Source organism: Apteryx mantelli, chromosome 5 (assembly GCF_036417845.1).
Source record: "Apteryx mantelli isolate bAptMan1 chromosome 5, bAptMan1.hap1, whole genome shotgun sequence".
In the NCBI taxonomy this organism is placed as follows: domain Eukaryota; kingdom Metazoa; phylum Chordata; class Aves; order Apterygiformes; family Apterygidae; genus Apteryx; species Apteryx mantelli.
The window spans coordinates 36,885,448-36,902,529 of record NC_089982.1 but is presented as its reverse complement, the minus strand read 5'-3'; the positions used below and the strand labels follow the sequence as shown (position 1 = coordinate 36,902,529).

The 17,082-nt window shown below is 35.2% G+C and overlaps 1 protein-coding gene across 1 annotated transcript in view; it reads left to right on the top strand.

Annotated features, from left to right (window-relative positions):
• The window catches only part of LRBA (LPS responsive beige-like anchor protein), a 376,211-nt gene that overhangs the window by 265,366 nt on the left and 93,763 nt on the right, over positions 1-17,082 (top strand). Inside the window, exon 43 of the mRNA XM_013951635.2 lies at positions 12,000-12,152. Within this exon, the coding sequence (XP_013807089.2) occupies positions 12,000-12,152 (153 nt within the window). The remainder of the gene's footprint in view (positions 1-11,999; positions 12,153-17,082) is intronic.

The window sequence follows — 17,082 nt, the reverse complement described above, 5'->3', positions numbered from 1 at the left end:
CCATGTTTCAAGTGGGGATGATATATTGCTTTTGTGGCTAACTACTTACAGAGTAGCACAAAAAAGCTACTTGTGTTAAAGTATTATGACTTTCATTGTGACCACAGAAAAGATTACAGGATCGTTTGAGCTTGAGCAGTATGCAATTAAGAAAAAATGTCTTAGTGTAGGACTTCATTATTAAACTATATATTTTTAGATAGATGTTTGTTCTGCTGTGGATGAGGATTGTGGCAAAAGTAAATGACACTGTCCAAACTTTATTTGAAATGTTCATCCAATTTTTAATTTGAACTTTGAATTTTTCTTGTGTGCTTTTTACAAGGTAGCTGACTCCTCCAAAGATGAATGCAGTCCTAGGTGTGATGGGTAGGCTGCCTCTTACCTAGGCATGAAAAACACTTTCCCCTTTAAAGACCAGGTAGCAGCCTGTCCGCATTGTTCAACAGTAGATTGACTCTGGGAGTAGCCATCTGAGCAAGAAAATCATTTTAACAATAGAAGATATCTTCATAAGTGAGATGTGGAGAATAAAAATGATTTCATGAGGGTCACAGAGTTAGGTAAGGACTGGAGACAGGTTCAATGACCTGAGGGAGAACTCTTTGGAAAATATAGGTCAGGATGGATACAGAAATGACTTTGCTGTAGTATCTGACTGCTCATGCACTTCAGTCCATTGCAGATGCAGGGTAAAAAGCATTTATTTCTCAACAAGTGAAAGGGCTTTAAGCTTTACCTTGCATTTCTGATGAGCTGAGAAGATAAATGTAGTTGGCTATTATGACTGATTACATAATGTTAGTTTTTTGGCCGTAAGCTTTCTGGCTTCCTGTTGATACTTCTACAATTGATGAAAACCTAGCAGTTACTACATTGAATTGTAGAAATGCAAAGGATATAGGAAGCCACTTTTAAGACCTTGAAAGCAGCAGGCCAAAGTAAATGGCATTATATCTTGATGCATTCAGGAGGGGCAAAGGAAGAAAATAGGAATTTGCTCCTATCCCAGCTGAGAAGTTCCTGAATATTTAGAACTACTGAGCTGATGGCTTACAGGAAATGATTTCTCGTTCCTTCCCATGTGAAGAGAATGAATATAAATTGTTGATGCTTGCTGTCCTAAGGATTGTTAATCTTAGTTGGAGGCATCATACATTACAAGAAGGACTAACATAAGCCAGCTTTGGGAGCAGCTCTTGTTAGCTGGTATCACACTTCAACAGAGAAAGCTAAAGCATATGTGTGGTCACAACCAATCTTTGTCAGTATCTTGTGAAAGCCTTGGATCGATGATCAAAGCAGGAAGCATGCTGCACTGCAGTATAACCTTTGGTTGAACCTTTCAAATTTTGATTTCAAGAGGTGATATGTTGCATAAAATTTAATTTCCTAGTTCCCTCCTCTCCATTTATTTAAACAATGCAAATTAAAACTCCTTTGGAAGTTTGCTAGTGTCTCACTACTACTCTGGGATTTTAATTTGCTAATCAGCTCAGCGCTGATGCCTTTAAAATATTAACCATGTGTTTTTAAGTTAAATCTTCTGTACTGAAGAGTATTAAACATATTTCAATTCTGTGAAAGTATCATTTAGTTCAGGGCAAGCATGATCATTAGCTCATTAAATAACTTTTTAAATTATACTGTTAGTTTAAATAATCCTGGTTAGTTTTGTTAGTGCTGTATAGAAGAGCAAACTTGGATAGCCTGGCAGTATTTAAGGGAAAATACTTTAGTTTGGGGATCATGCTAAGTTCCAGAATGCAGAAGTTAAGCCTGTTTGTTTGTTTTGTGTTGCCATTTTTCTTTGATGAACGATTGGATAGGCACATATCTGTTCAGAGGCAGTTGTTTCTGGGTTGGTAGCTAACCTGTTGCAATAAATTGATTTGCCATTGTAATTACGACAGCATAATTGTTACCCTTGTTGCTGTTCACATTTATTTGCTTTTCCTTAAGTGCATTACTTTGCTGTTTGTTTGTATTTTTTAATACCATATATACAGTTTGTCAAGGTCATTTGGAATTCGTATCCTGTCCTCCAAACAACTATGTTCCCTTCTTAGTGTCATCTAGATTTTTTTTACTGCACCTTCTATGCCAAGTCATTAATGAGATTATTGACTAGTATTAGAAGCAGGGCAGACCCCATTACCATGTTCTCCCAGTTTGACAGTGAGCTATTGATAACTGCTCTTGGAATATGGATTTCCAACCAGGGTACTCCCACATTATTGTAACCTAATCTAAGCTCCATTCCTCCACTTTGCTTGTAAGAATGTCATGGGAGATTGTCTCAGAGGTCTTTCTCAAAAGTCAACTACATCATTCCTTTTGCTTTCACCACCCACTAAGACAGTTACCTTTTGAAAAGAAAAGTAGATTGGCTTAATATGATTGATTCTTGACCTATTTTAAGCAAGTTAAGGTGACTAGTATAGTGTTTCTCTTGCCTTTACCACTTTGTCTATATTTCCTTATTCCTATATTTATGGTTTATTTTGTGTGTGCGTGTGTGTGTGACTAGTTTTGTTCAAAAGGAGGTGCCAGAACACCATAAACTTTTAGAAAACATCAGTTAAATCATTGTCCAAAATGGGGTCAAACAAGCTCCAGCATGCTGTTCTGTATTGTTCTATCAAAAATGGGTACTGATTTATGGAAACCAATCTTGTGATGTGACACACTTTAGCAATGGCTATTATAAGACTGGTATGATGGTACTGACTGTCTGAATTCATATCTGATATAGGTATCATCTTTTATCCTCAGACTCTCTGATAGCATAATTTTTAAGTGCAGAAATACTTTTTTGGCAAGTTAGCTGTATTATAAAACTGATTAGCATCACATTGTTTTGATCAGCTTTGCTTTGAAGCTAGTTTCATGTTTAAAGTGTCTTTGAATTGTAACAGTATTACACAATGTCTGCAATAATGTATGGGTTGTCTCAGGCTTCTAGGAGGGTACTCTAAGCATATTAATGTTATAAAGTTACGTTATAAGGTAATGTTACAAAGTTGGTATCTACTGTATATAAATTAGTGGGAGAGAATGGTTTTGGCTAAGAGCTAGTCTTCAGGAGTGTCCCAGGAGGGCAGCAGACTATCTCAACAGCTTGGGAAGCCATACAGTGCTGAAAAGACTTTGTGATTTCCTTATGAATGGGGTGTTGAGACTATGAATTAATTTATTAGTTAAATGATAACCATTGACCTACAGTGTAGTTTCAAACAGTAGACTATAATAAATGCAGAACTCTGAAAGTAGCCCTCTGTCTTCTCAGTTTTCATCCATTTTCTAATCTTTGTCTGTAAGTCAGCTCTATACTAATGATTGAAGTTGACCCAGGACAAAAACTGTTTATAATCCAATCAACCAGGATGCTCCTATGCAAACTGATAGTGCCACCTTGGAATCAGATTTAGCTTGTGCTAAACCAAGGATTCTGCCAGCCATGGGATATTCGCAAAGTCCATTTGAAGCTATCATAAGTCTGTCTGTTATGTATGCTTTTTTTTTTTTTTTTTTTTTTTGTAGATTGCTCTTAAAAGGAATGAAGAAAACATTGGCTACAAGCATTTAACAAGGTTTATTCTGTTTTGGTGCCATTGCTTCTTAATTAGATAGTTGTCTTAAAATAAAACTAGTGCATCTGAAATATTCAGTTACTGAAATATTTAAACTTAAAGGAATAGGCAGCAAAGTAAAAGCAAAATTAAATAATTTAATACATTGATCTTATTGGGCAGGTACTCAGATAATTATATAACATGCTAATGTACCTCAGTCCTTTATTGGTTTCTTAACTTTTCTTCCTTTCCAGTGCAGCTTTATTTTGGGCGAAAGGATGGCTTGAGAACTTTCAAAGCTTCTACAATTAAACACCATCCAGGCTAAAGCTTTACCCTTGAGATATTTAAGGCCTGTGCAAAACATTTATTTTGCAAAAAATGAATAAAGCCACTAAATTATGATAAAGAAATGATTTTCAGAAATAAAATATCCTGTAATGATGTCTTTTTCTCATTGCAAAGAAGCACATCAAGGGAAACTTTTGAGCACCCGGAGCAGCTGCTAGATCCTCTTTCTATATGTGCGTTAAACCTGTTCATGTCTGTGGGCTCTGATATGTTTTATCCAAAGCAGTAGAAACTCTGTTCAGAAAATATTTGTTATGGTAGACAAATTAGACTTGTAACCAAATGTATATAAAATACATAACAAAACCAAAATACTGCTAACGTTATCTGCAGTTGTGGGTGTTGCTTAGTTTCTGTGACTGTTGTGTGCATTACCAAGTCATTACCAGGTCATGCGTATTCAATGTGGATTTATTCTTTCAAGCATGAGATTGGAATCAAGAAGACTTGAGAATCTTGACTCCAACTTGAACTTTTTTGGCAATAAACATTAGGTTGGGCATTGGACTAATTCTATTTACCTAATATCTCAGGTTTCATACCTTCGAAATAGGATATTAATACTTGTAAGTGATATAAAGGAAACAAAATCCTTCTCTGTGAGTATTGGAAGAGATAATGCTTTGTCTTGTATGGATTTGTTTCTTTATAATTGTTTGACTCTCTTGTCAAAGAAGTTGTAAGCCTCAACTGAAGCATTTCTCATAGACAGGACATTTGTTATAGTCTCTTGTCTGTGTAGCTTCTGAGGAGACTAATAAAATGTGAACTCATGCTGCACTTACTAGGTTCCTCAAGGCACATATAACGGCTCTACCTGACTGCTTATTTTTAATGAACTTGTGGGAGCTTAATTATCTCTGTAGCCCTCTGTAAAAATTGGTTGGAATTGACCAAAAACTTGTTTTGGGGGGAAGTGGAGGTTGCTGCAGATAGGCCAGTGAGCACGCCTAGACAGCAGGATTGTATCTGACTGGTTCAAAGCCGTGTTATGCAGTATGTTTAAATCTTGGTAGTAGAGGCAGGAAACTCTAGAGTTCCAAGTGGCTCAAACATTCAGAAACTAAAGGACAAATTTGAAATTCTTTTAAAAAAAAACAGTTGAAGCTTTGGAAAATGGCAGCTCATCTTTATTGAAACACGCTGCCTAACACAAGCATGCCTAAGACACCCTGTAACTTGATAAGCTTTTCTACATATGCTTCATATTGTTTTATACTTCTCCGTCTAATAGATGGAGTTTCAAAAATTACCAGGAATAAAGCTGCTGCCAAACTTGCAATATTACCTTTGTATAAGGTAAATTTCATGTCATGTCCGCAGCAAGGCAAAAGAAGTCCAAGAGCAATTACTAGCAAAATTCAGAAATAGATACTTAGTAATTCAGATTTTTAACCAGAAACTGTATGTCTGATGTAGCAAAACTTTTAACATTTAGGATGCAGATTTTGATTCTCAGGAAAGATAAGCTTTTCTGTAAAATTGTGCCAAGATCCATAACAGGAAAACACTTCTTTGAGTAAAAAATTCCACATTCAGTCAGACTCATGTGTGGTAGTCTGTGGAAATGGCAGCAGTTAAAAATACAGACATCTGAGCTCATGGATCAGAAAGTTCCATCTAATATCTGTGGTCTGCTTGTTTTATACCTAACCATATTCATACTGAAAACAAAATAAAAACTTTGAATATCTGCTCCAAGCTTTTCCTGGAGCTGTTGAAATAATGAACTTCAAATAAGATATGGATAAATTTACTGAAGGCCAGAGGAGAATGACCAGAAATGTATAAAATGAGACCAGTGATAAAAAGTCAAAAGTTTTAGGTTGCTTGCTTTGGCAAAAAGTAGAATGAGGGGAGAAATGAAAAGCACTTTGACGCTGACAGGTCTAATGCTTTTTACCTGGTGGGGATTTCAGCTGGCAGGCACGATGCACTTCATTTCTGGTGCACACTTCTTGTTGCAGTGTGTCGTGGTGCCAGGCTTGGTGCTGGCATGTGTGATGTCCATCCTTAGTGCAGGAGGGGAATAATAGCCAGACAATGCTAGTGGGGATGGACCCCAGTGTCCCCAAGGCAGAAACTCTCTCTGCACATTTGTATGTATGAAAAGAGGCAACTGCTCCTTGTATTCAGTCTGAATAGGACAAGAAGTGGGCTCAAACTGCAGCAAACATGAACAAGATATTAGGAAGATCTTTTGAATGTAAGGACAGTTGAACACTACAAAGTTGTAGAGTCCCCATCAATGAAGGTTTTAAAAGAACAAGGTGGAGAAACATCTTTCAAAAATACTTAATTATAGTTGCCTCAGGACAGAAAGATGGACAAGATGACTCTGAAGGTCTCTTTTAACCCTTTCTATGATTCAGTAGAGTCCATTTATTTTTTTTCCATTTTTTGTATTTCTGATGCAAGTTTATTTCAACTCTTTCGCATTCCCTATTGGGTTGATTCTCATTAGGAATTATGGTGTGGGAATTTCTTTCTTTTTTTTTTTTATTTAAGGTTTTTAGCTTTTTTGATAGCATAAGAAATACAGAGGTTGGGAACATGTTTATCTGAGATTCTGTTTGCTGGCCATCTTGGCCAGCCAATTGCAAGGCAGAACAACCGTCGTCTTTCAGGAGAAGACCATGAGACAATTACTCAGACTAACCAAAGAGTACTGTTGGTTGACAAAGTTGCCTATATAATTCCACATGTGAAGCTGGTTTCACTCTGATGCTGCATTAATTAATTTGGAAATAATTTTAGCTCATATTCTATGTATCTTCCTAATTACGGGAAGTAAACATTACCTGAATTTGTAGGAAGGTATAGATTTAGGAGTTAAAGTCAAAATTTCAGGTTTTATTTGCCTGGTGTCAGCTACTTCTACTCATGCATGTGATATCAATCCCACTTCTACTGCTTAGAGAGGTTTTTCCTGTTTTATCTTTTATGCTAATTTTGCTTAACTGTCTTTTTATTGGTTTTAGACCACCTTTCCTGTAGTTTGCAGGTATTAACCTCTGAAAATGTTTATGTAAATTTTCCTTTTGTTTTACTTCCCTTTGAGAGGAAGTTTCCTAGACTGCTTACTACACAAGTAACCTGACTCATTTCATCCAGAAGAATATTATGCAAAAATCAACATCAGTGATTTATTTTAATAATTTTGAGGAAAGGAATGCAGTTATATATAAAACCTGTATTTTTGACTAGCAGGTTTTAAAGGATTTTAATGATGCATTTTTAATGCAATAATTATTGATTTACTGAAATCTACTTATTGATCAATAATGAATCAACTACTAATTGTGATTGTAATAAATTTAATCTACTAATTAAGTAGATTAATTAAACATCTGGGTTTGTATAATTTTCTCTGCTTAACTGTAAATTATTGAAGATTTTAATTTTTTTCCTAAACTAGGAGATATTTGACAAATTATCTAGCAATCTTAGTAAGAAATTTAACAGGATCAGAGAATGACAATTTAATTTCTTTGTTAATTCAATTTAGAATTTGAATGGAAACCTACTGAAGTATTTTTTATAAGCAGGGAGAATTTCAGGCAATTTCATGAGGGCATTCTTTGAGAAAAAACACGCACAGAGCAGATGGAGGGAAACTTATGGGTACTTAGAAATTGTACTTCCCTGCAATCAGGAAAGTGATTACATTGAATTGGAGTGAAAAAAATGAAGTTTGAACTAGTTTAGTGTATTAGTATATATTTTGTGAATGCCATTTAAGTCCTGTAACAGAGGAAATGAAGTGCAGCAATATGAATAAAGGCCTAGACTTCTAGCATGCATTTTTATTATTCTGTTTGACAGGTTATGTATAGGCTTAATATTGCTTAATGTGATTGTCAAATAATTTAGTTTGAAAATCTGATATCTTTTAAATGTTTTAATATGGTTAGGGAATCTATCTCACTGATTCTAGACACCTTTGCAGATCATATAACTCTACTTCAAAATGTATGTCTATTATCCTCAAACCATAAGAAAAGAATAAAATAATCTTTCATTACATTTAAGAGACAGACTCTCTTGTGTAGATTTTTTTATGCTTGGTGACAAACATGAAAATAAATTACTAGTGTTAAACTGACATTCTGTTGATTTAACTTTTTTTTTTTTTTTTAATCTTTCTACTGAGGTTTCCTTAGGAATCATTGTTTCCATGTGGTAGAGGACATTTTTCATTAAAGAAAAAATATATTCTAATTATATGCAGAATTTTATAATCATTTGAATAAAAAATTTTGGCATGGTAAGCTTTATCTTTTATATTTTAAGGAAGACAAGTATAATTGCTGTGTATTAGATTCATATTGATATTCACCATGAGCTCTTTCAACAGTTCTGATGAAATCCAAAGCATGGCAGAAGGAGTGAGGTATTGCTCATCAAAAGGATGTCTAGCTCTACTCTGGATAAGTGCTGAATTCCAACAGAGAAATTTCTGAAACTAATTTTCAACATGATTATGTTAAAGCAATAGCTTCAACAAATCATACAGATGTTTTCATTTTTCCGTGAAATCTTATAAACAAAATAAATGTGGGCCAATTCTACAGTTTCTGTACATGTGCTGAATACATAAAACTTCAGAAGGGATGCAGTAGTATTAGGAAAAGAATGAAGGCAACCAAAATGGTTAGTCAGAAGGGAAAGAATCTAAATTGACTGGGTTTCTTTAGCTTGCAAAAGAGACAAGTGAGAAGGAATATGATACAGGCCTATAATATCCTGAAGGGCCTGTAGAAGAGTGAATAGGTATTACTATTTTCTCTTTTTCACAATATGGGAACTAGAATCATCCACTGAAACCATTAGGAAGCAGATTTAAAATAACCAAAGGGAAAAACCCCTTTGTACACAAAGTAAAATTACACTGTGGAACAACCCATTCTTAATGATTTGAAAAACCAGAAAGACAAAGTAATTCAAAATCAGCTAACTGCTGATAGAATCTATCCATGCAAAGACTGTATTTGCGATGGGTTAGTCTGCCACTAGCTTGTCACTGTTTTAGACACGATACCAGATGATCCTTCAGTCTGGCCCCTCAAGGCTGGTCTTGCATTTTCATGTGGTATTCTTGTGAAACCATAGGCAAGCCCTTCTTCCCTCCTAAAAACAAACAAAAATGCATTAATTAATCTTTTTAACACTCTCAGGTGTCCTGAGTTTTCTCCAAAAAATTCCATCAGTGGAGCTACCCGAGTAAGCAACTGCTGCCTTTGTCTAAGCTTGTGATGTGCTTATTTTAAGAAAAAAGTTAGTTTCAGTATTACTTGTATTTAGAGGGTTTTCTTTAATAAATAAATGACAAGATGCCACAAATAGAGTTGAGAAGGACTCTTAAGTACTGCAATCAGCAAATATGTGAAGAATATTTGTAAACTTCATAAAACTGTAAATATTCTATAATCAGGGTTATTCATTGGTTTTAGGAGAAACTGTTGGCCTTTAACTTATGTACTCATTTTCACCCATGTAAAGACACTGAAAATTGGCATTAAATGCTATTCAACTGGAATGGTGCAGTGTATCTACTTGTACTCTGTTTTCCCTGATGTAAATGCTAGCACATGGTCAAGATAACAGAATCAGATAGTAGAGGAGCTCCTTCGATAAAAGTGTATCAGGATAATGAGAGTGGAGAGCTTTCTGAAAGTTTCTGTGGTAATGAAATAATGTTTTATGAAAGGTTTCTAATAGGGAAGCTAACAGAAGTTACTGATGATTTTTAAGTTACTAGTCAGCATATTGTTTCTGCGTAATCTAATGAAAACAGTGTGTGTTCTAGAAAGCCAAATGTTTTCTGATCTTGAAAGAAACTAATGAATAGCTGTACATATAAATATATAAAAATACAAAACCATCGGTAACACATGTAATGAGCTTATGTTTTAAGTATTCAGAACCATGGTACGGTCTCATATTTGTGGTGTAAGCTGCTATTGAATTAATAGTGCAGTGTCTCTGGTTTTCCTTTGCTAGTTTCTATCTGTGATGATAAAAGCTACTGAGACTTCAGTGTTAGAATACTTTCTTATAAACATTTATCCTTGCTACAATCTTGTTCTTTCACTTATCAAATTAAATAGTTTCAAATCTCTTTTTATCAAGTACTTGTCAAGCATTTAGTACAGAAGCACATTTTTACTCTGCCTAGTTAATTAAGGTGACTGTAAACAAAAAGATGTACAATTCAAAGCTAAGCAGTGTTTCACACAAGGATGGAGGTGATAATAGCTTAATTCCTGCTTGATCTTTCCTGTCTTTGCCCTGACTACTTCAGATTGACCTTGTCCGCAATCTGATGACCTCCCTATTGCACTCAGCCATTTGGAAAGCTGCTCATGCCATAGCTGGCCCTGAGGGGATATCTGGGAGACCACTGATCCATTGACCCATGTCAAGACCGGGTTGCAAGGCTGATCTACGGAGTTTCTGACGAATCTACATACTACTCCTGCTATAGACAAAGCCAGTGGGGCAGTCTGACTTTTTTCTACTTCTTAAGTGGCATGCAGTTTGCACTTGCTATATGGAAGACCAGTTTTACACCAGTCATTTACTATGAAATACACTTCCTGAAGCAATTACATGTATTGATCCTTTCTATACAGAGGGAGTACATTCTCTAATTTAGTGGCTCAGTTTTTATAAATCCATCAAATTGCCAGGTTTATTGGGTGTATTTCGGTCTCAACATCAAGTTCCACAAAAAAAGCCTTTAAAAATGTGTTAAAGATGGAAATACATGTTATGTTAGGCTTTTCCTGTTAAGTGTTTTGCCAGGATTTTGCAGAACTGAATTTATAAAAGTCTGTAAATAAAAGTCTAATTACATTAACTTGGATATGTTTATGTATATCCTCGTGCATATTTTACAGAATAAACAACTTATGAAGTTTGCATATCTCATTGCATAACAGGAAAACATCTCACTATTCCAGGAGAGAATCTGGATTGTTTTGACATTAATTTTGCTTCCTGGCGTGTGTGTTCAATTCTGCACTAGAATGTACCATTTTCTGCTCTAAAAGTTCTTTGTTTAGCTATTAGTATTACTTAAAGTTTTCTCATAAGACTTGGAAATAACACTTCATTTGCTATATATACTTGCATTTTTTCCTTAAAACTTTTCAATGTAGCAAGCTGTGCCTGCAGAAGTGCCACAGCAGGCCAAACATAGATATACTAAGTACTGTCTTCTATTCCTGCTCAAAACAGGCCCAGACAGCATAGTTGTTTAAAGCAGTGATGGCACTGACAAGGGATTCAGTGCACACAGACCTTGCAACTGTGTACAGTTGCTTTTTTTTTTTTTTGTGAAATTATTCATGATTCTTCCCTGTAATTACAGACTGGACACAAAATTGAGTTAACAGCCTTTTAATCAAAGAAAGATATTGACTCAGTTTGATTTTCTTGGGTTCTTTTTGAACACATGGTGTAACTACAGGTATTTTAAACTCAACAGAAAATTTATTTCTGGGCATTGACCAAACGTAAATAATAGCCTAAACAAATGAGGTCGCAGACTCTTTTTATGCTAGAGAGAATAGGATTATAACTGGGTTTTGCAACTTTATAATTAATATACATGGTGCTACTTTCACCCAGACTGCCTTTGTGCATTAGCACTTAGAAACGTGGACTGTATTAAAAGGTAAAAGAACTGTTTTTTCCCTAGCATCTTAATATCTTTTGTCCATTGCTTTCCACTAAAGATTATTTGTATCATGTGATGTTCGTTGCTTTAGTTTTATAAGTTTCTCTGTGCATGATATACAACCAAAAGCATTCTCCGACTTCTTTATCTTATAGCCTGTTCTGTCTTGTTTCCTTTGTCATGTTACAAGGATGATAAGTATTTATCGGATTTAAATTGTAGGAAGTATGAAAAAGGGGATTTCCCCCTTCTATGAGAGGGGAATATGAAAAGAGGATTTTGTATATTCTCTCATTGCCTAATGGCACTTCAGTAATTGTATTTTAATATAACAAAGTGTATGCAATGACAGAATTTATAACATGGCATTGTTTTTCATTTCTATACAGGAATTGATTCCTGAATTCTATTACCTCCCAGAGATATTTGTCAACAGCAACAATTACAATCTAGGAGTGATGGATGATGGAACAGTCGTGTCTGATGTTGAACTTCCACCATGGGCCAAAACCCCAGAAGAATTTGTTCGCATAAACAGGCTGGTAAGATGGTTATCTTCTGTTGTCTGTCAAGTAATGTTTGTCTTGCAGTCTTTCTCTGAAATAGTTTGGCTCTTTGTTTGTAAAATATAGATATTTATAATTTACATTAGGCTATGGCTGAAATAATCAGAAGGAATGCTAGATGTACAAGTTTATGAAAGAAAAAGGCATACAGTATTTCTTTTTCTTAGAATTCCTCAAGAAAGAGTGTTTTAAACATGCAGGAGATCCTGTTTGCTTATTTTTATGTCAACTTTTGAGGTTTTGAAGAAGGAATAAAATCATTTTACAGAAGACTTGGAAACTGTTTAATCACAGAAGTAATTTTTCATTCTGATTTTTTAAATGTATATATTTTTTTAATTTTAGTATCCACTTAACTCCAAAGGCTAATGAATGCTTCAGAAAGAGAAGGCTGTATTTTAAATTTTCAACACCTCTGCCATTTATGCCATTAATTTGATAGTTTTCAGAGCTGTCCTTACAAGGAAACAAAACTGAATTTGCCTTCACCTGCTTCCTTCCCCAAACCAATGTTAGCTCTTCTCTTCCGTGTTTTGGAAAATCCTGGTGTTAACATTTTGTGTGTCACTGCACCCTCTGAGCAGTTAAATGATTTACAGAATAGATGTTGCAGTATCATTGTTGGTGTCTCAACACGTTCTCAAAGCTATTACATTAGGCGCTTAACAAAATGAAAAGGATTCTGCATCAGTGGCACTCTAAAAATAAATAAATTAGAGAATCTCTTTTTTAGTGAATCTTAAAAATTGGGACTGCAGTTTTGGTGTTGTAGTCAGCTACTTCTTTACAACTAACTGGGAAGTACTGAATTAAGGCATAAAAACTCACTAAAACTTTTCACAGAAACCAGATTTGGTAATCTCCTGATATCCTTAGGGTAGAAAACAGGCATTTTAACAATTCTATTGTTGGCAGAACATCAAACCTACTGTTCGTAAAAATTGTGAAACAGTTGTATCAAAACAAAACTGCTATCTATAACTTACCAGAATCCTTTATGCTGTGCATTTACTGGTGATGTGATGCTGTGCTCTTTGGAGACGTTATTTTGCCTATATTTCTGCAGGCTATTGAGCTAGATAATCTCAATATTGTAGCAGTTGCAGGGTATACTGTGATAATTACAAATATGATGCTGTGAATATAATGCTTTGCTTCACATGAAAGGATGTGCAAATTTTATTTAAATGAGGTATGAAATACACTAACATTTAGTGGGGCCATTCCACAAACCATGTTCAAATGCAACTTTTGATCTTATTGTTGTGCTGATAGTTGATATGTCGGGGGGGGGGAGGGGTTGGGGGGGAGCCCAACACCCTTTTGAGTTCAGCATGCGGTGGTGATTCAGGACAATTGGAGGAATGAAAAGCTGTGTTCTTAAGCAGACTTGTCAAAGGCAGCCTTTGGCCTTGATCTCTCACAACAGTAGTATTTTAGCTTTTGCACAAAATACAGTTCTCATTCAATTAATTGTAGGTCTGGCTTTCCCCACTGTGAATTCAAGTTATTTTCCAACTCCTGCCTCCTCCTTTTCTAAGAGTTTGGCTCCTCTTTTTCTTGTCCTCATTTCTAGCCTCAGTACCAGGTTTTTCTCACCCTCACCTCTCTGTACTTTCTGACCTATCTTTTTCTTATCCTTCCTTCATTCCGCAAGGCCTTTGCTGCTAGTGTCTGCTTTTCTTGCAGCTCTCCTTGATGTCTCTCACGTGTGCTGTATTTTCAGGATGAGGTACCTCTTCAGCAGGAAGCAGATGCTTTTCAGTTATTACTGTTAAACTTGGGGCAGAAAATGCAACATCCCTTTAAAGTCGTCTCTTAGAGAGGAATCAACTCATTCCATTTTCCGAATATAGCTTTTTCTTTTTATGCAGGATCTGCAGTAAGTGCTTCATTATTTTGTTAATCACTGAAAAAAGCGGTTTAGAAAACTCTAGAATGAGGGAGGTGCTTATTACGTATCCAACTCTTTCATTTAAAGAAAAAGTAATTTGGGGCTCTGAAACCAGCAGTACGTTAACCTTTGTATGTCTGAATGATGAAGATTAGACTTACTTTATCGTTTCCTTAATTTTACTGAGCAATATTTATGAAATTGAACACTGTAGGTCTCTGATACTATTACTGTAATTCAGATATCAAGGTTTTGGTCAGTCTAATAGCATTAAATTTAAACCTCTGTGACAATGAGTTGTGTTACCTGATTTTATGTGACAAGTTTAACGTTATTCTGATGGTGTTGACGCTTAAGTGCTGTGATGGGTGATGCCATCTGTAACCTGCTATTTTTGCAATGGAAAAAAACTGAGAAATTTGCATGCAAATATTTAATTCTTTTTTTCTTTTCAACACTTAGTTGATCAGTTGATCACGATCAAATTCTAAGTGGAATAGGAGTGTTTAGTAAGAACGCTTGAAGCTTAGTGCCTGAGAAATATCAGAAAAGCTTGCCACAACATGGCATGGACTGATTCATTCAGTTAATATTTCCTTACAGCTTCCTTGTTCAGATGAAATGATGATTATAGCATTTTAAGTGCTCACTTTGTAAGCTATCACACACAGATATTTTTTCCCCTTTGCATTTCAGTTTACCTCTTTAAGTCCACAGATTTTATACGATGATTGGAGCTCATGAAATGCATACTACTTTGATCTGTGACCTTTTTGTGGTGCTAATCGGGTTCCTGATATCATTATACCTTGCTCATTAATCATATTTCCTGCAGCCCGTCAGCCAGCCAGACAGCCCAAGCCCGTGTTTGCAGCCTTGTGCTGGCAGGTTTCTGCTTTTCCAGATTATTACAGTGTGATACTTTGGCTTCTCATAACCAGACCCACATCAAGCTGTGTGCTACAATTAAAGTCAGATGGTCCTCACGTTGAGCAGGGATATACTGTTGCAGCTGTCTGTCTTCCTGGAACAGACCAGCATAGGGAACAGATGATATGTGGGACAGCGCATGATAACAGATTGTACAGTACTGGGTCAATAGCAGGGGTTCAGAACATTAATTGACAGGCTGATTGCTGATTTAAAACTGATTCCCAACCTATTTTTTAATTCTATGCATTTTAGCTGAGATAGATTGTTGCATGTCTTCTGCATTCACTTTGAGAGAAAAAGGAGAATGGTGTATAATTAAAACTGGGTTTTGATTGATGGAATGTCATGATCAGCTAAATGATAGTATTGGGATATCGTTCTAAGCAATACAACGAAATGTAAAATGCAGGTATTACTTTTACGTACATTGGGGACTTTATTAGTTTATGAAAGCACAATATTTTAGAATAGTGCAAATCAGTCTGTGTGGTGGTGGGGGCTTAAGAATTTTTTTCTCTGAGAAAGTCTACATTGTGTTGGAAAAGTGATTATTTTTTACTTTTCTGAAACTTTGTTGTGTACCTCTAAAGCTCTAAATTATATTTACTGCCATAGAATATCTACTAAGATATCTGAAAATATTTTTCAGTTTACCCAGATGCAGTTGACATTAATTATTGTGTAATTGCATAATAATTATATACATATTTGTAGTAATAATTGTTTAAGATAATTAATGTAACATATAATTAGCATAATTATTAGCTTTATAAAAGTACAAAAAATAAATAAGATTAAATAATAATCTCCAGAAATATAAAACAGAAAAATCCTAGATGAAATCTGCTATTGCATCCTTATGTTATTGTTGCAAAGTGAGTAGCAGTAGCTATGGGGTGTATGTGAACAAATCGGAGAATGCAAACTTAATTTGCCATATAATAATAATAATAATAATAAGTATTTTTGGATATTGGACCCAGACCTAAGTCCTTAGCAATTTTATTTTTCTCCTATCTTGTGAGAGACCTAAAGGAAAGTGAAAAGTGAAGTAAACTGGACAGGAAAACGGATAAGAGGTAGATGGTCAAGTGCTGTTTGGATATAGAAATCTTTGGCAAAAATTGTAGCAGTAGTTGACATTGTTTTTCAGACAGTGAAACAGGCAATATCATTTTAAACTCAGATTTTCTGTTGTTGTTGGGTCAGAGTCTTAGTTATGTTGAGTCAGAGTCTTCAGAATATTTTTCCATTTTAAAAATTTAAATTCACATTTGTTCTCCTGTTGGACTTAGTGATTACTCCATTAAAGCAGAAAGAAATTTTAAAGGCCCTTCTTATGCATAATAAAATAGACATTCACAAAGATTAGGTGGAACCCACAGAAAAGTCGAGTGCTTCCCAGTTATAGTCAGGAGTAGCTAAAAATCCAAATAAGGCAGTTATGTTTGCTCTAAATAGAAAAGCGGTCTATTTTGTCCTGTCAGTGAAGGCTGGAAGTCTGAACAGGTGAGAATAATTTAGAACTATTAATCAACTGATAGTAACTAAATTTCCCACAACTTTCATGAGCCTCAGCTTTTTGAGAATTAGATTGCTTCAATGATAATAATGTTGTGGAGGTCTGTCAGAACAGCTTTCCACAATATATCTCAATTTAAATATTTTTAGTGCCTTATTGCAGAGTCAGTCCTTTCATGATAAGTGGTTTACCCCTTTTATTCAATATCGGGAAAAATGCAAGGCAAATTAGAAAAGTGATGAGATTACTATGTTGGTTTGAAAGTTTTCAAATCCGATTTTCAGATAATTGAAAATGTAGTGATTGGAAGCTAGGACACTTTCTGAAACAAATGAAATACGTAAATACATAAAGGTACTATAAACAAAATTTATCCTGGCATGATAAGTAAAGTGGAGAGAAGGGATAGGCCAGCCACTCACCCAAATACAAATCCTAACGGAGCAAAATAAATCAGTATTATGAACCACCAGTTGGTAAGAAAGATCTACAGCAAGAATTAGAGGATCATTATCAGTCAGTATGGTGCATTATTCCTTAGCACAAGCTATTCCACC